At 37.3% G+C, this 25,637-nt stretch overlaps 1 protein-coding gene across 5 annotated transcripts in view; it reads right to left on the bottom strand.

Annotated features, from left to right (window-relative positions):
- The window catches only part of CNKSR2 (connector enhancer of kinase suppressor of Ras 2), a 204,651-nt gene that overhangs the window by 33,370 nt on the left and 145,644 nt on the right, over positions 1–25,637 (bottom strand). For all 5 annotated transcript variants that reach the window (XM_088532747.1, XM_088532748.1, XM_088532749.1 and 2 more), the window contains 7 exons: positions 22,469–22,517; positions 21,401–21,573; positions 19,181–19,254; positions 16,646–16,717; positions 10,911–10,978; positions 6,174–6,274; positions 4,374–4,917 (listed from right to left, as the gene is read on the bottom strand). In XM_088532747.1, the coding sequence (XP_088388873.1) occupies positions 4,374–4,917; positions 6,174–6,274; positions 10,911–10,978; positions 16,646–16,717; positions 19,181–19,254; positions 21,401–21,573; positions 22,469–22,517 (1,081 nt within the window). The remainder of the gene's footprint in view (positions 1–4,373; positions 4,918–6,173; positions 6,275–10,910; positions 10,979–16,645; positions 16,718–19,180; positions 19,255–21,400; positions 21,574–22,468; positions 22,518–25,637) is intronic.

Genomic DNA, 25,637 nt, shown 5'->3' with positions numbered 1-25,637 from the left:
AAGTTTCAGAAACTGGAATATGAAGTTATTGTCTTCCTCTAGGATGTAGAAGAGTAGACTGCATAGACTTGAGAGTAGGCTGCATGGGACTAAGCAAAGGACACCTGCAGATGCCACCCCCCTAAACAAGGGCTTACAGTGATGGACTGAGATGCCAATGAACACAAGTGAGCTCTTGGGAAACGCTGCAAAACCTTTTCAATAGGAGACATCTCACATGTGGAAGACTGTCACATCCTCATAAATACTCCAGTGAAAAAACTCCATGTAACAAACAGAAATGAGTGTCACCCCCTTCCAGCTCCCCTCAATGGACAGCTGTTGATTTACTGAAATCCATTTAAGGCTTGTCACAGTTGTCCACCCTCTACAGAAGATATTCCAAAGTTATGGTAATAGGTAGCAGCAGGAAACCCCCAAAATCATGTTAGCAGGAATTACAATAAAGGGGAAATGACAGAAAGGAAAAGGACACAAAATTTGCAGGAGCACAGACAGTTGAAGAGGTCAGGAATGATGCAGAAGAAAACGAGCTTGAACAGTGAGAAAACAGCCTAGCTGATTTTTTTTTCTATATACTTTGTCATACTCAAATATATTTTCTTTTCATCCACATTCCTGAAAAATTCTTACCGAGCCTGCAAAATCGCAGGCTCCCTCACACCCAGTTGCATTTCCCAGGTGTGAGCTACCTGAAGCAGGGAGCTCTTTGCTTATCCAGGCAGCACAGCTCCCTCCCCAACACCTGCCTGCTCCCAAACAGCAGCAGAGACTCCCACCAATGTTTGGGCTCCCCAAAGGCACCTTCAGGGAGTAGGCAGAAAGGTGCAGGTTCCTCTGCGGGTAACTCAGCAGGGCCTGCAGTAGGAATGTAACTACATTCCTCAGAGAGTTGGTGTTTGTTTTTCCTAAATGCTTAGAAAAATCCTTTCAGTGACTACTTTCCCATAAACCACAGGTGCTTATGAAAATGAAAGAGCAACCACCAACAATGCTTTTGGATAAGAAAGCAAGGAATAAGGCATGCTTTCCTGGGACACAACCTCAAGTGGCTCTGCCAAGAAAATCTTAGGTGCTCTTTGGCATCAAGTGGCGAAACCGATGTCAAGGCGTGAAGGAACACGGGCCTGCAGGCACGTGGGTAACGGAGGCACGGCACACAGCTGTCTCACCCTATTACCTCCACCCAGAAGACAAATCTGAAAAGGCACCACTTGTCCTTCATGTCCGAATCACAGAGACATGACACAGGGTGCCACAGCAATTGGCACGTTCTCTGTGCGCGGGCTGCTTTAGAGCAACGCGGTGAGAAGGGACATCTGGTGCTACAAGCCTGAGTATTGCCTGCCATTTTCATTTCTCAGGAGCAAACACAAGGACAAACACAAATATCTCACAAAAGAATCTTCTTTGCTTAGAAAGCAAGAGACCATTACAGGACTGTGTTAATATGGAACAACCAAATGGTTTAGGAAAAAGTCATTTCAACTATGGAAATAAAATAAGCAACCAATTAGCAGTGCAATGTCAATATGATACAACAAGACAAAAAGAAGCAACTGAACACACAACAAAATTAAGGTTCTAATAGAAAAACACAGCAAAGAACAACCCATATTTTTGGTTTAATATGATACAGCTAGGCCTTACAGCCAAGCTGATGCACAGAATTATTCACAGTGTCAGTAAATTCTTGCAGTATCTACTTAAGGCATAAAGGAGTGATTGAAAGATAGAGAGCAGAATCTTAGTTGTTGCAAATCCATGTAGCTCTGTAGGAAGTCAACAGAGCTCTGCTAAATTACAGAATCTGAGAACAGCATCTGAAATAAAGCATGGAGCTCCTATTCTGTGGTATGGTTATTTGAAAAATTCCTTCAAAACAGGTCTGGAAGAAGCACGATTGCACTTGTCTCAAATTTGAAGGGTTTTTACAAGTGGGAATATACAAACAAAAAGTTGAGAAAACAAACTTTCAGCAATGACATTTGACTCACATGGCACCAATTGCAAAGAACCTGTACCCCCTTTCCCACGTAAGAATCAATAGGAATGGTTAAGCTTTAAAACACATACACATAAACACAAGAACACATATAATCATCCAAGAGTTCAGAGCGACGTAAGGAGCACAAATGTGTAAAGCAAATTAATGACTTTAAAAGATTCATATGATACCAGGTCACAGAAGGTTCAAGGTTCAATCTTTGAAAGAGAGGTTAAAAGCTTTCTAACAGCAAGAAGACCCTCTCATCCTCCCCCAGTTTCAATCTTTTGTTTTCCCAGAACAGTGGAGGTGATGGAAGGCAATGACGTAACACAGACCCATGGAGTCAGAAGCAAATCATGACCCTCCCAGAAATTGGTATTCTGCTCTTGAGAAGAACCCTCGCATTAAATCTCTGCATTTCACTGGCTGCAGCTCTGGAAAAAGCCAGTGCTGCAAACAGAACATTGTAGCCATAGCAACAAGCAATTCTGCACTTAAACTTTTCAACAGACCAAACAATATCTCCTCTCAGTTTTTGTAATTTCATGGTTAATTATTCACCATGAGCACTTCACTTGTTTAGCTGGTCACGAATGTATCAAAAATAAGTTCCCATTGGTGCTTCAAACAGGAAAACCCCCTGACGTAAAAAAATAAAGAACCATGTATATATACTGTATATATAGGAAGATCATATCCAAAATTAAACTTTTTTTCTCCCTTTTTGTTAGTCAGTATGGAAATGTGGAGGACAGCCCAACTTCTGGCTTGTTAATATAACCACTAGCCCTTTCTCAGTATCATGTAAAATGTCACAACTGGAAGCCTTGCAGCCTTAAAATCGAGACTTAAAATATCCAATAACCTCAACGGTATCTCTGAGGAATGCCCTAAAAGCACAGACACTCCCACAGGAAGTCTTTCTCCTTTTCACTGATTGAGAGGATTATTTATTTTTTAATTAAAACTCATTTGAAGGCCCAGACTATAAATAGTTACGATCATTCTGTCTGGTTGGTGAAACTTAACCCTGTTAGCTAGGCAGCTTCGTGTCACACTTTCTAAGGGTCTAATGTTACCCTAACAAATGTTTTCTTTTTTTTTTTTTTTTGGAAAGTGAAACTCATATCATGCGTTTTTCTTCTTTTTTAATGGCATCTGCAAAAGATTTTTCTCAAAGGCAAAAATCTGAGATCTCTTGAACTTTCTTCTTAAAATCCAAAGAAAAAGGAAAGCGTTGATCTCTTCTGTGTAGACTAAATAATGATGTCAATGATCAACAGAGGTGCTAATTTTAAAGTTTAATCAATTTATTCAGTTAGGCAGTTAATTATCTGAAGCTTTCGCTACCCTTTTTAAACAGTTCACCTTTTTTATACTTCACCGCAGTGAAGAATTTCAATCTGAAGGAACCAGACAGAACAGAACCCTTGAGAGCATCAGCAGTCATCCTGCCTTTCGCCTTCCTTGCCCCTGCTAATAGCTTAACTGTAGCATCACTCCACCATTCACAGATGCAGACTTGGTCAACTGACCCTACCACTTGGCTGTGGACTGAGCTCTGCTAGCAAGACATGCGGAGAAGCTCCAGGGATGACAGTGAAGGACAGTGCATGAAACAGACACAGAAATGTGTTTACACACTCAGGAGGAGCGGGGCCTTTCCTCAAGTCTGTTTATTTGAATTATTTTTGACAAGTAGCACTAATTTCTATAGATTTAATGGGCCGTGTGAGAGACAGCTACTTGGCATTAAGATGTTGTTTAGTCCTGCCAGTAACATACTGTTTTTTTGGGGTGGATTTTTTTGCAATGTTTTGGGAACTTCTCCCTCTCTATATCATGAGGGGAGGTACTGGAGAAAACCTGCTCTCTTTTTGACTTCTTTCATATTCTTTACTCTCTGGTGGCTTGTCCACATGCATGCCAGACACCCACAGTCTGACCTTGCACTCCAAGAGGTGCTGAGTGCTTTCTACAACTCGGATAGGAAGTGGCTCTTGGTTGGAAAACTCGTGTGCGCTTAGATGTGCATTTGTCAACGGGGCAGGATTCTGACAAAGCGGAAGCAGGAAGACAACAAGGAACCAAAATCCATTTTCGAGTAAGGTCTACTAACAGGATGTGGTTGGTGGATGCCGTGACCAACCTAGGAGTAAGTGCTTGGTGATCTGTGACTGGTCATGCAACACACTGTCAGGCTACTAAGCACTACGAGTAAGGTGGATCCAAGAGGACATTTTCTGATGCATCTCTGACAGGAGGGGTTTGCAAAAATTGAGGGGATGTTGAAAGACTTTTTTAGGAAAAAACAAAAAAAAACAAAAAAACAACATTACGAGAACAGGACTCTTGAAAAGACACAGAAATATGCCATACTTACTTTTGTCTTCCTGGTTTTCTTCTGCTGGTTTGCCTTCCTCCTCCTCCTCCTCCTCTTCCTCTACTTCCTTCTGCGGTGCCTCTTCGTGGTGATCGGGGGTGCCGACGGAAAGGCTCTGACAGCAGTGGTTGAAGCCGCTATCCCGAGGCAGCGTGAAACTTCGGGGCTTACCCCCGTTTCCGTTGAGCACTTGCATCCGCTCCCCCTCCACGAGCGGGAAGGGGCCGTAATGGTCTTGCAGGTGGCACTTCTGGGTGGGCAGCGTGGATTGACGCCGGTGCTCGGGGGACACCACAACGGTCTCAGAGAACACCGAGTCCTCCAGCGGCAGCGTCTGCAGGTAGTGGAGTCCCGAGCTCGTCAGCGGTGTCTCTATGAGGTCCTGCCAGGAGCGCCGCTGGCTTGCCGTCTTGCGCACCGGCGAGTCGGTGGCGCTCCCCGCTGCCTCTGGGCGAAACTCCTCGTGCGATGACTGCGACTGGGAGGTCTCTGTGGACGAGAGGCGGCTGTGCTTTGGCTCCACGTACGGGCTCGCGCAGCTCATCTGCAAAGCAATGGGAAGCCTTCAGCTTGCGTGCACTGCCAAGAGCTGCATCCCTTCCGCTGCTGTTGGAATAGTCCAGCAGTGAAAACACGAACCCACCTGGCTAACGTGCTGGGATCATAGAGTGGGGCATGCAAAGGTTTACACGTGCAAAAACTGTGGTCAACATATTGATACACTTATTTGTGCAAAATGTCCCTTCATCAATAAATCAATTGATACTTTATTTTTTCAAACTAATATGCACAATAAGGCTCTATGGAACACAGAAGAGCAATTCCCGACCCATTAATATTATCTTTCAAATGCTAAGGCCTAAATCATGACACAAAGGCCTATCATTACCCACTGTTAAAACCTTCTTTGGAATCATCATTGCAGTTGGCATTGCTCGTGCACAGTTCTGCTTCACAAAGTAGAAGTATTGCATTCAAATAAACATTATGAACATTCCTCGCAGATTTTCCTAACTTTTCAAGCCCAACTTTTGTTTTGTTTTTATATATTCAGGTAAGATGTGTTAGCTGAGTTTATGGATGTGAAAATTAAATTTCTAATTTGGAGTAAGTTTATAGTCCCTATTCTGACTTTATACAAACATCTGCTGCAAGAAGAAACAGTAATAAAAAACCTTTTTTTCTAATTAATTCATAGATAGGCATACTTTCTCATGAACAACTATTATTGTCATCTAGGATATGAGTGAAAACATTTTTATGCTGACTTTTCTCTAGAAATTTAACTGCCATTTGTCACAGCGCAATTGTTTTACGGTAGGAAAAATCAGCATTGCTATCAAGGGATAACGTTCTGATGGACTACATGATAACAGGGAGGTGGAGGTTTTTGCACGGATGAATAGGGGAGTCTGTTTTATACTGACAGAATACAGAGGACAGAATTCTCTAACTTAATCCATCTTGTGTAACAGCTGGGATTATAAATCTCCACACACATGTGGATGAAGCACTTGGGGACATGGTTTAGCAGGCCTGGTGGTGATGGGTTTAGGGTCGAACCTGACGATCTTGAACGTCTTTTCCAACCATAACGAATTTTTGATTCTATGAAGTAGCAGTGATGGCTGTTTAAGTTAGCAATGCATGTTACTTAGCAAACACCTCAAGACAAGTGCTGACTCAAAAAATCCACTGAAGAGTGCCATAATGTGTGTGTGCATGTGTTTTAAATGGGGGTGTAGCTAAATGTAACACTTGGTATAATCATTCCTAAGTAGATGCTGGCAGGTGACTTACCGAAGGAGGACGTGGGTATGTGTCATATGGAGGTGGTGGGCTGTCTTGCTTGGGTGTTGATGGAGTGTCGGCTTCCTCCTTATCACTCTCACTCCAGTAATCTACAAGTTACACAGAGAGCAGATCAAAAACTACTCACATTTTGATACATAGGCACATTGGAGACTGGTTTTCATAAAATATACTGGAAACTAGATATTGTCAAGTTTATTGCCATTCAGCAGTAAACATTGCTGAATGACGACTGTGTAAATTTTAGCCTCTGTAATTTGGAATTGTTCTGATCAAAAGCAGTAATAATTCTAAACTTTATGGGATATACTAAGCCTAATGCACCATTGCAGACATATTAAATAGCAATCTGCCAATGAGCCCCAAATTCACACTGTGGTGTACAGCTTATAAATACAATACACATACAAAATACACCCAATACAAATATCTAACTTTCATATATTTAGAAAATCATCAAGATTGAATGTATATTGATTAGAACAAACTGAAAATATATAACGAAAAAAAGTGAAAAATGTACTTGGCAAAATTCTTCTTGACTGCGAAGAACATTAACAACTGTAATTAACACCAACTGACAAATCAAACAAGTAGTGGTTATTGCACCATCCGGTATCCTACTGGTTGCTCAAGCTTTTCAATTAAATTTCTAATAACAAACAGCTAGAGGCAAAATTAGACAGAAAATTTTATATCATCCATCTGTTTCATAAAGGATCTGTTGTCCTGTTATCTAAGCAGGAGGATAAAGGTGATTTGAAAAGGAAAAATATTATAATGATATTTAAGGAAAAAGTTGCAAAAGATGGATAAGACAGATTAAGTGCAAAGGACACAGAGCTTGGAGGTTAAACTTAATGTGATATGAGGCTTAATTTTGTCATGAAATCAAATCATAGTCAATCCCCTTTCACATGTTTGGTAGCTTGGCTGAAGGGGAAAAACACATGGATGAGTGTACCACATTGTAAATTAGAATTATTCTATTGCAAATATTTTTGAAGTAGAACAGCAGCTAAGTAAATGGACACCATATCTCATAGTTCTTACAAAAGCAAACTATGCAACTTCCAGCTCTGTTCAAGATGAAGAATGTCAACATTTCCGCACAATCTAAACCTTAGGTAAACATTTGTTCTGTCCTCCTGTTTCTGCCTGTGTTGGCCTCTAGCATTGGGCGAATTGTGCTATAACTGAACAGTATAGTTCATATAGTTCTTCACGGACTAATCACAGGCCATTTTGACTTTGTTCAATAAGTGTTCAATGCATTCTATCACTTAATCCTTTCTCTTGATACATGAGCAGAAAAACATTGATTTTTGTCTCATAAGCTATCTAACATAACAAAACAAACAAACAAAAAAAAACACTCAAAGTGTTCCAGGTTGGCACAACATATAATTTCAGCTTTCTTGTTTTTTTCCCTATCCTTATGGTTAAAGTATCATATTGTATAAAAAACCTACCATAATGTCTTACTCAGGATTTAAAGCAAAGATGGCTTACCTTAAAATGAACCCTCTTGAAACAATTCTCCCTAAAATTCTACGTAATTTTAGATAGTTGTAAATCAGAGAGGGTGGCCTTATTTAATCATTATTATTTTACAAGCAGTAGCAATTTTGTTATAAGACTGGTTCTCTTGATTTGATTCTTGCAAGAATATATCTGAGAAGAGATCTCTTCAAACAGTATATTAAATAAATGGCACAAATAACGTTTTCATGAACCTTAAAATCAAGAATTCCAACTACTTCTGTCTCTGCAGAATTCCCCAAATTGCTTATTTTATGTGAAGAAAAGACTAAGTCAGAGAAAACTTCTTATAACTCCCACTCAGTTTTAAGAAAATTATTTTCGAGTTCCAATCATTTTGAACTCAAAGAAAAAGAAATAAAATATTGGCATATAAGAATGTTTGTTTCTATTGCAGCAAAGACTAATGGAGCTATGCATAATGAATAGCCTATCATAATTTTATCACTCAGTGAGATCTCTGCAGACTTAGAGCTGAATTATTGATTCTGAAACTAAAATTTAGCAAAGTCTCTGTGTTGTTTCAAATTCTGGCTAAAAATGCAAACAAATTCATGGCTGACAAATCCACATAAAACAAAATACAGTATCGTGCTTTTGTACACTTTACCTCCAATAAGAAATTCTGCTCACATTTTTTGTCTCAAAAATAATCAGCAGTTAAGAGGACCATGAAATGAGCAAAAGTAGCCTCCCACCATTTTAAAAAATGTTTTGCTTTTGGCAAGTGAGAGATTAAAGTCTGTCTAAAATGCATATTATGCTATCAAAGAGTTGCCATGCTTCTCTCCACGGATTTTGTCCAATTCAGTTATGGACAAATTCAGTTCATAGGACATAGCTTGAAAGCTTTCTGAATGACCAGTAGACTTCATTGACTGTATGTAAACTAACACTCGCCTACCATTTGCCAATTAATTATTTTCTATTTATATAAGCAAATACTTTTTCTCTGATTTTATGTGACTGGAAAGTATGCAGCTTCACCATCCAAAGAAGTCCCTTGCCATGTTCTTCACATTCACTATGTTTAATATGGAAAGTTGATGGTATTTTTATAAAACTGTTCTGAACAGAATGTCACATTTTCTTCAGGAGTACACCCACCATTTGGTGATTCGTGCATCTCTGAAGCACTTGAAATATAGTTATGCACTTGAGATTCAGAAGTGTTCAACTCTTAATTGAAGCAACTGACAACTACTGTTGGGTTGTTTCAGAGGCATTATAAAGCCTTGCTGCAAGGAGCTGAACAGAAATAAAGGATCTTTTGTAAAATCAAATATGTAGATGACAATTGGTACAGTCATTGAATATAGAAAATTCCAGCTTCATATTATATACAGTTTCAAAACCGCTTGAAGTGATAGAGATTTGCTATCTTGATGCCTTTGCTAATTAGGGACACTGCTCAGCAATTTAACAGCCCTTGTGCTTGAGAGCGCATGATCATCACCAGAGGGATCACACAGTATCATAGCAAGTGAGGAATGTGAGACTGACCCCACACAACACATATAGGAAACACATAAAGATGATGTAGGTTCCCCTACATCTATACAATAAATCAATTCTAGTGAATGGTGTAAGTGCAGTAACAAAGAACTCCCTCACTGCCACAGGTATCATGCCTATAATAAGCCTCACTGGTGATTTTATCCAGGAATCTGTTCAACTAAGACACAGCATGAGGTCTGAGTGCACATGATCTGATGTCTAAGAACTGGATCATCTGTTATTTCACTGTTTAGTGATTGCTTTGGGAGGAAAGGTTCGCTGACCCTTCTAGTGTGCTCGGTGGTGAGACGATCGTGAATACATCAAGGCAGACACATTTGCTAATGCTACCTATTAATCTCCTACCATTACAGGATGTTTTAGTCTCCTGATGTATTTTCCTGACTTCTGGAATCACCCTTGCTTCTCACTGGAAAATGAGTTTTTCCACAGAGTCTCCAGGGAGAGAAGCATGTAGCACACGTTTCAAAGAGGCAGACCACACAGATCTTCCTCCTCACAATCTCAGAGCAGAAGGACAGGGTGAAGCTACTCTTAGGTTGTCACTAAAGTTGCTACGGACCCATGATTTTGGGGGCTAGGAGGACACCATGTGGCAAATCCTGAAGCCTGGTGACAGCATTCTGAACATAAATTCTCTCTAAATGATTGGAAATACAGTCTTTAAAGAAAAGACTACATCATATATATTTTTGCTGCAGATCAGAGTTGTAATGTTTCAGGAAGAAAAGACAGAACCTCACTGATGAAGACTGTGCAGTCACAGAATTTAAAAAGTTTGACTCTGCTGCCAGCATGCTGACAGGCATCTGGAAAAGTTCTGGATCATCATAACCATTGCAACTGGTGCCTCCTGCCAGGTAGAGCTGTAAAAAAAAAGAGCATGGATTCACAAGGCAGCTGTTTGCCAAGCCAATTAGTTGGATAGAAATACTTCTGGGAATCCATGTTATTGGCAAGTCTAGGAAAGAACATGCCTGACATGATGGAGTACTGCCTCATTCTTTTTCCTCACCTATGGAAAGGATTCCTGCTGCAGCAAACTAAATGGAAGAGACTCATCATTTTATATGTTCTGCTTATTTAAACCCATGTTATACTAGGCACTAAAAAAGCAAAGGAAAGATGTTGTAAAGCTACCACTGTAAATGAAGTGCTTCACTGAAAAGGCTAGCAGAATTCTGGCACAAACCTTTTATGAAAATGGCAGAAATAAAAAAATAAGTGGCCTTAAAATCAATGCCCTTAAGAGAAATTTTATGTCAACCAGCTTTAGAAGAATGGTTTTGTTCCCGAGACCTATTTGATATGTTCCTGTTCCCTGTGAATTCAAACATCAAGAACAACTTGAACTTTTCTCTCTCAGTGGGTAGATTTTTAATTTTCTTCTTATGGGAGACAGAGACTCCTCAGTACAATAAATCTGAGCTAACTGAAAGTAAATGAGCTGCCGTTAGCTACATTTTGTAGCTTTCTCAGAAATAATCCAAGAGTCTGTTGATCAGAATCTGAAGGAGTTAATCAAACATGATGAGAGAGAAGGACTTCTCTAAAGCAACAGCCATGATACCCATATGTGAACAACTCCCATGGGATGGGAATGATGTTGGGAAGGGAACTGGGATAAGCGAGAAGAACAGATGAACCAAAAAAACAACACCTTACCTTGTTCTTGTTTGATCCTTTCCCTTTCTGCATAGCCAGCAGCAAGCATGTTAATTCTGTTTAGCCATCTGAAATAATATTGAAAAAAAAAAGCAGTGATACCAATCCAGCATGCCAATTTTGGATGCATTTCTACCAAAAAAAAAAAAAAAAGTTACAAGCATTGAAAGAGATTGAAAAAAATGTTATTTTTCATGCAAGACAGCTGTTTTCTTTGATACTTTTACTCGGGGTGTCTCCAAAGATCTATAATTTTGCTGTTGAACAAAATGTTTCCACAGCAAAGATCTTGTTTCAAATGCTAAGTCACATATGATGTCAAACATTTGTAAAATAAAGGATCTTGAGATAATCAAAGAGCCATTAAGTCTGCTGCTCCCAGATATGCCATCACAGCAATACTCCTGCTGTTCTGATTTCTTAGGAATAAACACTACTTTTCAGAGATTTAAGCAACATTTTAAGGCCTGAATTGGCTTCTTAACAGAGGAACAGAGCAGAAACCAACAGTCAAAAGAACAGGTTCACTCCCAAATAGACAGTGAGGTTTAATTATGCCATTATATGTTTCAGAGCTTACCTATAGTGCCAAGTACAAAGAAACGGGGGCATATCAGAATTCACTTTTGTGTTTGTGTCAGCCCAGCAGAGGGAGAAAAGACACTGGCCTCAATGCAATTCACATCTAAGGCTTTCATGTCAGCTTTACTTAAAAAAATGCTTCCATAAGCCACACAAATTAAAAATAAACTATTGCTATTCTTATCTAGCAATGCTGTCATTGTGAAGCACAGATTCAGCCGCGTGTGGCAAAGCCTTCCTTCAACCTGCCCTTCTCCCTCATGGGGCTCTCAGAGTATTCATTATCCGAATGCTTACACGAAATCATTTCCTCCATAAATGAGACTTTAAAGCAACATGACAACCTCCCATTCGTAAACCTGGAATTACTTACTCCAGTCATCCCACAGTCAGGATCTGACAGGCCTTATTTGCCAAGCTAACGGCTCACAATTTTACTGCTAAAATACAGAAGGACAACTGAAGTGGGTTTGGCATTTTCTTGAAGAATGTGAAACTTTTGTTTCAGAAAACTGTGCCTGATGGGTTTCTTCTGCATCCTGTATGTAAGGAAGCAGCGTAGTATTTGCTCAGCAAGGGACACACAGCATCCTTTGTAACCACTCCTGCATGTCAACCCTCAGCACATTTCAGGGCACAGTATGCAGACCTTAAATCGTAATGAACAGTTGCTCTCCCTGAAATAAACTTCCATCACTTTCCTTCCACAAACTGTGACCTCAGATATGGTCTGTGAGTAGCATTAACGGCCAATAAAGCATTGCACATTGGGAGGAATGCTAGAGATCTACTGAAGTGATTACAGGATACTTCATATTTGCATGCAATCCAAATTACTGCCTGAAACACAGAAGAAAAGAGAAGCCAAAGCAGAGACTTAAAATTTCAACTGCAATAGTTAGGAACTGCTACACAGGTATATAGATAACTGGCACATTGGATCAGAAACGCAGCAAATCGTGTCTCAGACAACTCTGTGCATCTCCCCGGCAGACCAAGTGACCGCCTCCAAACCTATCTTCTAGATTTGCTTTCCTGAATCAGGAAGTCTTCCTCTGGGGAATAAATGTCAGGGCAGTGTAAGCTCAGCCATCCTGACAGCTCTGCCGGAGCTCTGCCTCCACCCCAAAGCAGACTGGCAGAAAGGCAGGAGCCACACACGGTGAATGGCAGCGTCTCAGCGTGGGGGGATGAGCAACGGCACAACCGTTGTCCTTGTGCAAAGGTAAAAGCAGCAGAGAAGAAAACAACAACAAAACCCTCCTCCGACAAAAAAGCATGGCAGACAATCGAGGTGGATCCTCTGTTTTCTAAGATGTATAGTCTAAAGGTGTATATACAGGAAGTGTATAGCCACGTAAGAGACATACAGTGTGCTGACTTCATATTTCTTGATTTTCTGCTCAGTTCATGATTTGTGTCATGACTTGAAATACTACCTGCAATGCCTGTGAGATGAAAGACAAGGTACTGGTGTGGTTGTAAACTGTTAAGGACCATGGTTTTGGGATGGTTTGTTAAGTTCAGAAACTAAGGAATGGTACTGACTCCTTAGGCACATTTGTTGATATGTGGCCACAGTGAAAAGCTTCTTAGAATATGGGTGGAATAGACATGGGTAGGGAGTTAGATTATTTTAAAAATACAGCTAGAGCTATGGTTCCTTCAAGATAGAATCATATGAGAAAGTCGCCATAGTATGTTTCTCTCACAGGGAAATCTGTGAAGAACAGAAGGGGCACAGAACACTCCTTCAGCAGATATTTAGGACAAGAGTTCCAAGTGTGCAGTTATACAAAATTTCCCTATGAAGAATTTCAAAAGACATAATAAAACCCTACTTGCAAGTTATCTGCAAACTTCTAGAATATGGAAGATCTGCTCTCATTGATGATGAACTGTACCTTGGTAACCAGTCTAACTTTTAGAAGGCAAGAAGCCAAGAAAAAAATCCTTCCTTACTGGAATAATTTTCTTGTGAGAATTATAAAATGTATATATTAGCTATGACAATAAATAGAGAAATACTGGTAGCTGCAGCAGTCATTTAGGGTTTTTTGTTATAAAATGGCACATATATTCCTTGTCAGGATGTGATTAATACAATTTTATAATTCACATGCATCTATATGTAAAAGTACTTTCTATCCCTGTAACTCCTCTAAAGTAAAGTCTCTATAGTAGCAAGTATTCTTCTGTCTTGTCTCACATCCTAGGGAGATGCAATGTTTCTACTCATATTGACCTTAATCATAAAGCTCAAGGATACAGGATGAGCTTGCATGGTAGCATGACTATCTTATAGAGTCTATATGTAATCAGTTGCAGTTTAACTAAAATGAAGAAAGCTGTAGATGATGTTGGAAATTTTTGGAGGTCATCCTCACTGAAACCTTCCACACATTCTCGTGCTACGAGTCAACTTGTCATCTTTGTTTTTGATCACAGAGCTATACTGAGGAAGAAAGATTGTACAAATTTTAATACTCTGCCTACTCACAGAAAAAGAGAGGTCAAATCAGTTTCAGTAGGTTTAAGGAAGTTCTCAGATCACTATTCAACATCAAGTTACTGACTGTGTGTTCCCTTGCCCAGAAGACACAATTTTGGTAGCCATGTATGTCATCACTTTAAAATAATATACTAATATTAAAATAAATTATATTAATTTATATTAAAATTATATTAAAATAAATATAAATATATAAATTAAAGGGGGTATGCTAAATATTTAAGCCAGACAGCCCTGAAGAAGTCGCGTTTGCCTCTAAAGAAAAGATCAGGATCTTTGAGTAAATATATATTGGATGCATGAAGAGGCAGACATGATTACCATGGAAAAGCAGAATAGAATTACATGTAATACCATTAAGCAGAAATATAAGATCTGTGCTTGACATCAGAAATATTTTCCTGGAATAGGCATAGCAATGAGCTTCCAAGTAATGTGTTTCTATGAATACAGACTTATACGAGCAAAACTGTACTTCGTACCAATAAAGGTTATTCTGTCCTTCTTTTCACCCAAACAGAATGGGTTATATGGATAGAAAGAGCACTTTTACTGGTACAACAGTGTAGATGAAATGAACTTCATATGTCACAGTAATAATCTGCACAGTCAACCTTCTCTCCTTACCAGCATAGTAGGGTGGCAGAGTCACAAAGGCAGCAAGATAATCTGAACAGTGTCAGAGTTACCTAACACTAAAATACACCTTTTATGTGCATGAAATGAAAAATGAACACAAATGAAAAATTCACCTGACCTGGATACAAATATACACATTTACAACTAAATCATTATTTTACAAAAGGAATGAACTATTTCTAACTTTCAGTAACAGTGTGTTTTATGCTACTTTCTTTTCTTCTACCTCAGGTATAAACAGCACTGAAATGACCGAATGATACATAATTAAAATGTACATCAGAAACCTGACAAAAAAGTACAGAAAGTGATCAAATCAGTCTTGAATTTATTTTTGATACATTGACTGAGAATGTTTTAGCCTAACTTGTGTAGAGGCTAGAACATGTTTTTCAACAAGAAACATTTTATTATATTATTATTACTAAATTTATTTCCACATTCTGCATTTAAATGATATTTTTTCAGTAATCCATATTTTCTTTACCAAGTTAATTCAAGATTTCTGAAAGTGATTTTTTTTTCATAGATTAAGTAAAAAGAAAAAATAAAGTATTTTGGTGAGACTCTGAAAGCAAATGAAGACTGGGAAGAATTTGAATTAATTTCATAGACCTTGATGGATCTGCTTCAAATTTACATGTATTTAACTCAGCTCAAAACTAGGTCAAGCTCATTCGTAATGAGTTAATAAGCACTTCTAAAATGTGATAAAAAGATTACTCATGCCAGGAGGTTAAAAACTTTCTAGTTCCTGAGTTAGTTTTAGGCTATGTAATATAACTTTAATGTATTGATGTGTATTTGCTGTTGCTTTCTGATTACTGAGCAGTTATATATTTTTATTCTCAGAAACAAGGCATCCTGTCATAGTGACTGAGGACCTACTGACAGCAATGATTTATCTATTGCTGTTGTTTGGGATATGTTGAGTATACTATACCATTACTCTGTTCAATGTGCAGCAAACAACTGAGATTTGAGTCACTGGCTTGACAGAATTATGTAGTAAAGACAAGCCTAAAATTTTACAAAGAAATAGTTAGACTTTTAATATTTTTTTAGCTAGTCTCATTTTTCCTTTTATTAAAAGCACACAATATTCCTCAGGATGTTTACAGCAAAAATCTAAGAGTGGCTCTCAGTCGCAATCATATTTCTGCTAAGGTCTTCCATCATAAGATGTGATTATATACTTTTTTGAACTGAATTACTTTTTTGTTGTGAAAACAAATGAAATAAAAAACAAATATGTGAATTGAGGTGGGATGAATGTCATTTCTTTAGTCAAATGAATTAAGAATAAATGTATTTATTTTGTGCTGAAGTTTCAAGCATTTTTTTGGTAAAATCTCAAAAACAGAGTAAAATGAGTACAGTTAAGCTCAGTCCCTGAGAACTAAGACATAACTCTGCTGTTTTCCAGTTGCTTACTCCAATGAAACCAAATTTTCACTTCAAGTCTCAGACTAAATTCTTGTCAGTAGAAAAAAGCTGGCAAATTCACTACTTGCTATTTCTAGTGCCTTTTTCAAGATTGGTAGAAGAAAGATCAGTGACTGTTATAAACCTTTCTCCAACTTGTTACTTCCTCAAGGGCCAGAAGCAGAGAGAAGCTTCACTGGGTGAGTATCACGTGTCTGGGGGTATGAGCACGAGCAGCTGGAGATACGGCTCCCATGCAGGTGCCACACATCCAAGAGCAGGTTTACAGAAACCTGGAGTTCTAAAATCTTGTTTGCAGCTTCCTTTCTTTCCTTTTTTTTCTTTTTAAGAATGAGAGAGTCTTCTAAAACCTTTTAAAAGTCTTCCAATCTTCCTTTCAAAAAGGCAATTTTTTCACAAAGTGAATACTTAGCATTTGCAGCCACTCAGAAACAATGCTACTCTGCGCTCATTTTCTCAACTATCAAACTTTACTTTTAATTTAGATAAATATGTAACTTCTTATTACTATTTTACTATGTTACTGCTGTCCTTGAACTTTGCCAGTTTTCCTTACCTGTTCATATCATCTAGGTGTTCAGCAGCAAAATAAAAACTTTTGATCTTAGGATGGCAGGCTTTGAATGCACTGTAGAGGAAAAACATAATTATAAAAATATAATGGAACAACTTTCTTTTTTTTAATATAAGAAAGTGAAGTGATCAATGAGATGAGTTCAGATTTCCTCAGTTGTTAAAACCCTCCAAACAGAGTATAAAAATAATTTTTAGGATTGTGCCAGGCTTCTCCGACTAAAATGTACTAACACTACCCCTTTCCAAATAATATTCAATTATTCATGCATAAACAGAGATCATTCAACAATCACACTACACTGTTTTAGGATAGTATTATCCAGTTAAGAAATAATTTATTTACCAAGCCATTTTGCTGATGTATCTAGAGGTGTAAAATTCTTTCTGGACAGAAAATTGATTAAAATTGTTCAATACAAGAGAAAACCTGTCAGTCCTGGTGACTGCTCACATCCCAGTGACCTTGACACTACCTTTAGTTCTAATGACTGAGTTTCAAATAGAAAAAAAATGTGATGTACTGATTGATTTCTGAAGAGCAGTTATACATCAACAATATGTTCTTGAGGTCATACCAAGCAATGGGCAATTACATCTCATCTTTCCTTTCCACCAAAGTAATCAACTTGACTGGGCAGAGAGAATTACAGCATACATAGTAAGAAATACATAATAAGAAATAAATTACTTGAAAGATTTTTTTAACTATGTTGGATAAAGATTTATGGTGAAGTATTTGAAGATCTAGAAAATGAACCTGAAAGTAATTAATAATTTATAGGACAGAAGAATTATTTTTGAGTATAGCCTGAAGGTCTCTCTTAAAACAAGGACAAAAATGTCTAACACTTTCGAAGAAAGTAAGAAAAAGTGTGAAACACATAAAGAGCACTACTATCATTTTTATGAGAAAAGATGGGTTAAATTAATACAACATACACCTATATCTGTCTGTCTATATTTATGTAGGTATACATATATATATATATATATAACTACATATATATACGTACATATATACATACATATATATATATGTATAAGGAAATAGGTTTTCAGAAACCTGATATATGTAATCCAGGAAAGGTACTGCTACTGAAGATTTTATGTAAAAATAATATCCTTGAGACCAAAAGGACTCATCTACACACTGGAGTATGACATAATGTTATACAAGTGAATACAGATGTACAGTGACATCTGTTCAGTTTATAAAGTCATCATCAAGTTACTAAGACTCCAATCTTGACTTCTTAAAATTGTTAAAGCATCTGTCATCTGGATTCTTTGTTTTTCTTTATCAGCCACCCGAACAAAGAATTTTAATAGCTACAGTTTATGTTCTACTATCCAGCACATAGCAAATGCTGAAAAAAAAAATTAAAAGGGTGCAACTCTGAGGAGCTGACAAATCAGTGTTGCTGCCTAACAGAACATAAAAATGAACTACTTCAGCAGTGTAGCCCAATGATCCAGGAAAATAAGCCCAAGTTGATATATCCATATATACAATTTTGGATTATATATATTTTATATAATCATATAATTATATATAATTGTGTATATATATATATATACACACACACCCACATATGTATACACACGCTTAAAAAATATAGTTTTCATTTTCTGCCCTATGAGATCATAATGAAGAGGAGATTTAATCCAGAAGGGATACATAAACCAAGCAGGACAAGGTCAGAAATACTTTAGAACAGCATGCACTATAAATTAAAAGGAAAAGCCATTTTACTTTTGCAATTGCTTTTCTGTACAATTTTCAGTGATTGCATGTTCTTGAAAAACTTAAGTCAAAGAACAGTAAAAACTATTAGAAGGCAAGGCAGAAAGTTTTCAACAATAAGACTTAAAAATACATCTGTCACATTACTATAAAAATACATCAAAATAAAAAATGGGTTTGTGCAAGAGCATATATTTGGACACCAGCATACATACCTAGGTGAAAAGAAAAGTTGTTTTAGAGCTTTAAGGTCATATTCCCAAAAGAAGAGAAATCACTGTCATCCTCTTGTTTAACTCCACCTCAGGACTGACTCCCTGTGTCAGCAAACTTTGAGATGTTGTTAACTAATTTGGAGTTATAGTAAAGATTGATCCCTGGCCATGAACTTAGGATGGTGTCCTTATTTTGCTTCAAGTTGTTGTATTAAGCTTAGAAGTCTTACAATATCCCCCTCAGGCTGCTCCTTTTCCCCTCCAAAGAAAAGGAGAAAGCCTGAAACTATCCACTTAAGAAAGGAATAGAAGCAATCAAGCAGTCTTCTTGCTTTTAATGCATTTTGCCGTGATCATGCATGATAGTTTCACGCAGATCCATCTTTAGGAAAAATAGCACACAAATACCACACCAGAACTTGGCTGTTTTGTATGACCTTGTTCTGTGATCCCTGGAACGAACTCCATGACTGTCATTGCTGTACAGGAAAACTTTGTCCTTAGTTCCACTTTCTCTGTTGTTTCATTATATTGCATTTTTCTGGAGTATACTTACTATTTCTTGCGGCATTCACTGGCCCTATCGATTTTAAATTCAGGTAGACTGATGAATCCTTCTGCTTTTTCATCCTACAAAGACAGTTCTAGATATTACTGTTAAGGTGTCAAAAAGAATCACTGAAAAGTTAGCAGAAGAAATATATTTTCACTTGCCTGCTTCTTACATAAGAAGTATTAATATATGCTCTGCTCTGGCAAACTTCCCACAAAAGTCACTGGGACTTTTGCCAAAGTAGTAAGACAGATCCCTTGGTGTAAACACAGTTTTTAAACATTCAGTTTCCTCAACTAATTTCACAGTTGAAACAGCATTTGAAAAAATGCAAAATGACCAAGTGTATTCAGGCAGTTAGTCAACATAATTAGTTAATTTTGGAGGAGGGTGGACTAATTAGTAAGAAGCGATGCAGAGTTTTGTAAAGGATAGGGAAAAAACTATTTGAATTTGCACTGTTTACGATCTTTATACGATATCACAGCAAAGAAGCATAATAGTTAATTTAGATACTTTTGATATTTTATGCATGATTCAGTTATTCTATCTCTCTAACACTCATAGAGCAGACACTTGACCTTCCTCTAAAGACCTGTACATAGTTTATTTTACCAGACATTGAATCTCCCTAGACTTTTCTCAATTTGAAAGCATTATTTATTTTAAGCTACTAACACATCAGTTCCACAGACTTTGTTTTTTGACTGTTCATAATCTTGTATTTGGAAATAATAGAGCATCATGAACGTGAAGTATGCTAAGGAATTCCATAGAATTACATCTTCGACTTTCAGATCCTCCATAGCTACCTTTACTACACATGCAGTCTATTATGGCTCTTTTACTGCAAAACATCACAGAAAATGGAAGCAGGAGTCTTCTTGTGTGAGCTACAAGATTACAAGGGGCTTTGCAATAGCACGTATTTTAAAGTCAGAAGTATCTTTAAGTCGGTTTAGAATAATCTTGCTACCAATATTTCGCTTGGTTGCCTAAAAAAATTTTGGCAAGAACACTGCTCATCTGCCCAACTGTCCGTGAGTTCTCCCCCCGCAACAGCTTTGGCATCTGTGGGTGATTGCCACCACTTTTCTCAAGGAGTTTCAAAGATAATCAAGTTCCAGCAAGTCCCATGGAAATGTGGGCAAGGGAAGAGAAGAGGGAGCTGCTCAGATCATTGCCCTCTCCAAGAGAAAGTCAGGCACAACTCAGCAACTCCACACACTCCTTGGCCATGGCTGGTGACCAGTCTCATAGCTCTGAATTGCTACCTCAACAAAGTCCTCATAGTAGACTTTGAGGAAGGAAGAAATAGAGCAGCGAGTTGGGATTACTGATTCGAAGATGGTTTTGAGGCACAAGTAGCAGGAATCCCTGGGAAACCAGGTTTGGTAAATTTGTTCATGGAATGACTTTCTATATACACAGTGAAAACTTTGAAATCATAATATTTTAAGTAAGTTGTATAAATGCTCACAGGATTAAAACAACAGAAATGGCAATCCAGGACTGAGTACACCCACATGCTGGCAATGTGGACTTCTTTGGGACTTTCTTTGGGAATATTTGCATATTAGTGACATTTAAAATTAAGGTTTCCTACCTCATCAACAAAAAGCTGTTTTACCAAAGCTGATATAAATAAACCTGCACTAATGCAAAATCTGTTGCACAATCAAAGCTGTACACAGTTCAGTTGGGCTGCTCTGGTATTCTTACTCAGCATACAAGAGCACTGAAATAATATCAAAAGCTATACAGAAAGAAGGACAAGAGAACACGACCGAAAAACAAAAGCATCCTCTGTAATTACTAGAGCTTTTTGTCATTTTATCGGCACAGACAAACAAAGAACCCCAGCCAGAATATTATTGAAGTTTACCCTCCCATGACTAAGTTTGAAGGACAGGATTAAATAACTACCTTTTCCCTTCTGGGGCTTGGGTAGTGAGAAAACCATAGTTTTTTTTTCTAAATTGTTGAGAGTAGGACACAGAAAATAGTGTTTTTCCTCCTTACAGGAATAGGTGAATTTGAAGGACCAAAAATATTTATGCAATCTAGACAGGCACTTAATTTTTATTGCAGTATGATTATTTTGGTGAATAAAATCATTCTCGCAGATAAGCACTCAGAGCACTAGCCTTCCCCTAACTCAAGACAACAGTACTGCACAGGGTTTTTGATTAAAAAATAACCCAAATGACCAAAAATGCTTACCTCTTCATTGATATACCAATATAGAGAGGTATCTTTCAGAACAAACCAATATTTCTTCCATTTCTGGGAGAAATAGCTCTTAGCATCTTTCTTTTTCCAAAGCCAGCCTTCACAGTCCCCTCGGCCAAGATCCTTACATGAGATCCGCCTTTTGCTTTTACCAGGAATAGGAGCTAAAAATGACAAAGAGTTGATGTGAAAGAGCTTGATTTGTGCACTAAAATCAACAAACCAGTTAGCCGTAAAGTACTATGTATATGCTTAGGAATATTAATTAAACATTTTAACCTCAATTTGCCGTTATTAAATTATTACAAACCTTTTATTTGGGCCATGAGGGCTATGCAAGGCACCATAAATTAAAAACAAAAAAACAGAACAAACCATGTTCAGCACCTCACAGAGCTCATATTCTATGGATGAGACAAAATAAAATAGACAAAAGCAACAAGCAAAGAGAAGAGGTTAGACAGAAAGGAAAGGCAAGATATTTAAAAATAAGAAAAATGGTTATTTAACATTTCAACAAATTAATATTTCACATCAGATTAAAGCATATAGCACATAAACTCGTCTACTATCATACTGGGCTGCTTTTTTTATATTTTGGTCAAGTACATCTATGTAAGAACTTGATAGATACTCAAAAATCTCTCTGTGCAGCTCCTCGTACAAATAAACAGTCCTTAAAGCCTTTATACTTCTAAATCAAAGGAAGACAGTCTACTATTGTATGAATTACTAGGCAATCTAGATATTTAGTAAAAGCAAGGGCTGCAGTAAGGCACTATAGGGACACAGCTGAGAAACACATTCCTGCTCCCAAAGAGGCTGCCGTGTAAATATAAAAAAAAGTGATAATGACAGATTTATATATATATGTATATATAGGGACAAGAGAACACTACAAAACTATGTGTCATCAAAATGGACTAATAGCTTCTTTATACAGTCACTATATATGTGGTTGGAACTAACGAGTTCTAATTCCTAAGATACTGCAATGCTGTAAATACTATGTTTGTAATTTCCATCCTACCAATAAATTCAAACTAAATTAATTTTTACCTTTGTTCTTCTTTTTGCTTTTCTGCTGTAGAGAAGATTGTTGAAATGTCTACAAGAAAATCAAAAGAGAAGTGAAAACCCAGTATTTATAGTCAAGTGCATCCCCATCATAAAAGTAGCGACACTTTGCAAACACTGAAGTCATCACATTGCGTTACTCCCAGCAAACAGACACCTAGGCCCAAGAAAAAAGTTTTATTTCATACTTTCATAAGGTTCTACAGCAAAATCACACTGAAATGTATTAAAATACACCACAAATTTGCTAGTGAAAACTGACTGTTTTTTTTCTCCAAAACGGTCACTCTTCATTCTGAAATATCTAATTTGTTTAGTATGTTAGTGAAGCTACACAGTTCTTGTATTTCCAAGAGATTATCTAATTAAGACCTAATCCTAATAGATCCTAATAAAAGTATTATTGTTTTAATTCACTGCCTAATAAAAGCATGAAGGCATTTTTATGATGGCATTTAGCCTATCAGACATTTTGCCCAGAAATAATAACCCGGGTCTAAAATCTTAAATAGCAACAATAACATTCAGGTATTGCAAACAGAAAAAATATCCCAAATAAAGATTTTTAGAAACATATGTATATATAATGTATATATATATACATATATATATGTATATATATATGTATATATATATAATATATGTATATATATATACATATATATATAAAAACAGATTTTGACTGAATGTATTTGCCTCCAGTTGATCCAACCCAATGAACCAACTTGTTGCCTTGGAAGAAACATGGGAGAGAAATTACTCCTTGGCCTACCATACTAATTTGGTAAAAATGGCAATACATATTAATACATTTCACAGTCATTTCTGTTAAAAAACTTGAGCTCAGAAAATTAGTATCATCCCAATGAATGAAAAATTATTTCTCTAAGAAATTGCTCCAAGCTTTTAACCACAGTTTCAGTTGCTCCAGATTTTAGCTTTATATATAGTTAGACAAAAATATTGGTGGTGAAACTAAGAAAAAAAACCCAGAATATTAGAGTGTCTGAATGTTAAAATTTCTTACTTTAAGCTTACATCGAATCAATACAAAAATCAAAGCTTTTGTGCCACATGTCAAAAATAAATCTAAGTGAAAGCATTGACAGCCCTGTGAGTCTGAAGCCTGTTCATAACTGGTAAGGCAAACTCACCTCACCACACAAGGCTCTCTCTGGCTTAAATATTTGCTGTTTCTTTTTGTTTTTTCCCTCCTCTCCCCACATATATGAGCTCATATGCAAGCCATGATGGCTCAGCTTTCAAGGGCTTGTCTCAAGTCACAGCTGTGACATTTTCAAGTCACAAATGCTAGCATCATATTCATGGGGATAGACTGCCAACTATACAACAATAATTAATAGTATTATCATGAAATTAAGAGTCTCGGCGGAGGTGCTGATCCCTTGTGCGTTGTATCTGAGGAAAGCTGCTCAACTGTATTGCTGCCTCAGATGGTTATAATGGATCTCTAGGAAGGAAAAATGGAGCCAGTTTGTCTTGGCTCTGCACCTTTTCCTCCTCTATTAGTGTCAATTCAATGAGCGTGGCTCTCAGCAAGCTGAGACAGACATCACTGCTGTCCCATCTTCTGTCAAATGAAATTTTTCTACTTGCAAGACTAAAAGAGGTCTTCTGGGCTCATGAAGAAATAACAGGGAATGACTGGGCAGAAGGCTGTAAATAACTTTCTTCCTCTTAGAAGCTTTGAAAATTGTAACCTAATGCAAAGGGTTGAAACACACACAAACAAACTTGCAGCACACCTCTGCTCAAGAAAACCAGGACACTTCATTCTGCTGCTTTTCTGCATCAGCATGTTAACAGTGAACTTACCAAAACAGAAAATGAAAATTCTGCTCGGTTTTCCTATAAGCTATACTGGAAAGGTGTAAGAACAGTATGAAAATAAATACTTCTCTCTCAAATATTTCATCTGTAAATGCAACCTGAAAAAGTAAGCTAGCATCTCCCAACTTTTGAGTCAGTCTTGGGGAAGAAAGCATAATGAAGGGGTATCAGTTTTTAATAGGAAGGCAGCATGTAATTTAGCTGTCTAGCCATTTTTCCATACATTAAGTCATATTGCAAAACAGAAGAGTTTTATTAGAATTCACTTATTGTTCTGAATTAGACCTTTAAATAAGATGATAATTAAGGACACAATCTATAGCTGAGTAACATTCCTGGGAACCATTCCCATCACTTTATTAATTTCTGCTCATACTTTAGATTTTGTTACACAGATTTTATGTGTCAAGCTGGTTTGTTCTGTGCAAAAAAAACGCGCGAAAAGCAACATCGGCTCTTTTTTTTTTTCTTCTTTTTAGGAAAGATGCATGCATTGGCTAACTCTAGGTTGATTAACACTACTGGGTTTCAAATCCACGGTTTCAAATATAACTCCAAAAAAATGGAAGTGAGGATGAAGCCTAAAAATGCTCATTCTCTTTTATTTGTTGTTGTTGTTGATGGTGGTGGTTTTTTTCAGTAAATCATTAAATGCAACAGCCTATGTAATCGGCAGCCCCCTCCAGATATCAGATACTGCGTATTCCCATCTTCTCAGTGCAGTTTAAAATCTAAGTGTGATGTAGTTTGGAAAGGGATTTTTGAAGGTTGCCTACTCCTGCTCAGGGCATGGCTTGCTTTGAAGTTGGATCTAACTCCAAAGTTAGATCATGTTCTTTTGGGTATAACTTCAGCCTAAATCTGAATACCTCCATGGAAAAAGTTTCCATAACCTCTTTAGTGACCTGTCCCAAAGCCTCTCCAACGCAGTGTTTCCTATTTTACAATTTAAATCTGTGATGTGGCAAACCGCTTTTTATAGCAAAAATAGCAAAAATGTGAGTGTTTTTAATGTCATGAACCTTAGAAATATGGCTTAACGACAAAACACAGAAATTCATGTGTACTAAAGCAATGGTTTGCTCCAAGTTACTCTTTAACTGTCTCACCTGTGAGGCTGTATTTCAACATATGTTCACTACATTTTGATTCTGATCAATCTTGAGTTTTGAGCAACTGTTTTCACATACATCATACATCCAGTCTCGAAGGATTCATCTCTCCTACTAATCCTGAGAGCAAGCATGAAATTAAATGCAAAACAGCTTCCTATATTAAAGTTGTTAGTATCTCAAAATAG

The sequence above is a fragment of the Tinamus guttatus genome, unplaced genomic scaffold, assembly GCF_059628265.1.
Source record: "Tinamus guttatus ecotype Peru unplaced genomic scaffold, ASM5962826v1 Tinamus_guttatus_pri_ptg000470l, whole genome shotgun sequence".
NCBI classification, from domain to species: Eukaryota; Metazoa; Chordata; class Aves; order Tinamiformes; family Tinamidae; genus Tinamus; species Tinamus guttatus.
This window is presented reverse-complemented; position numbering and strand designations above follow the sequence as displayed.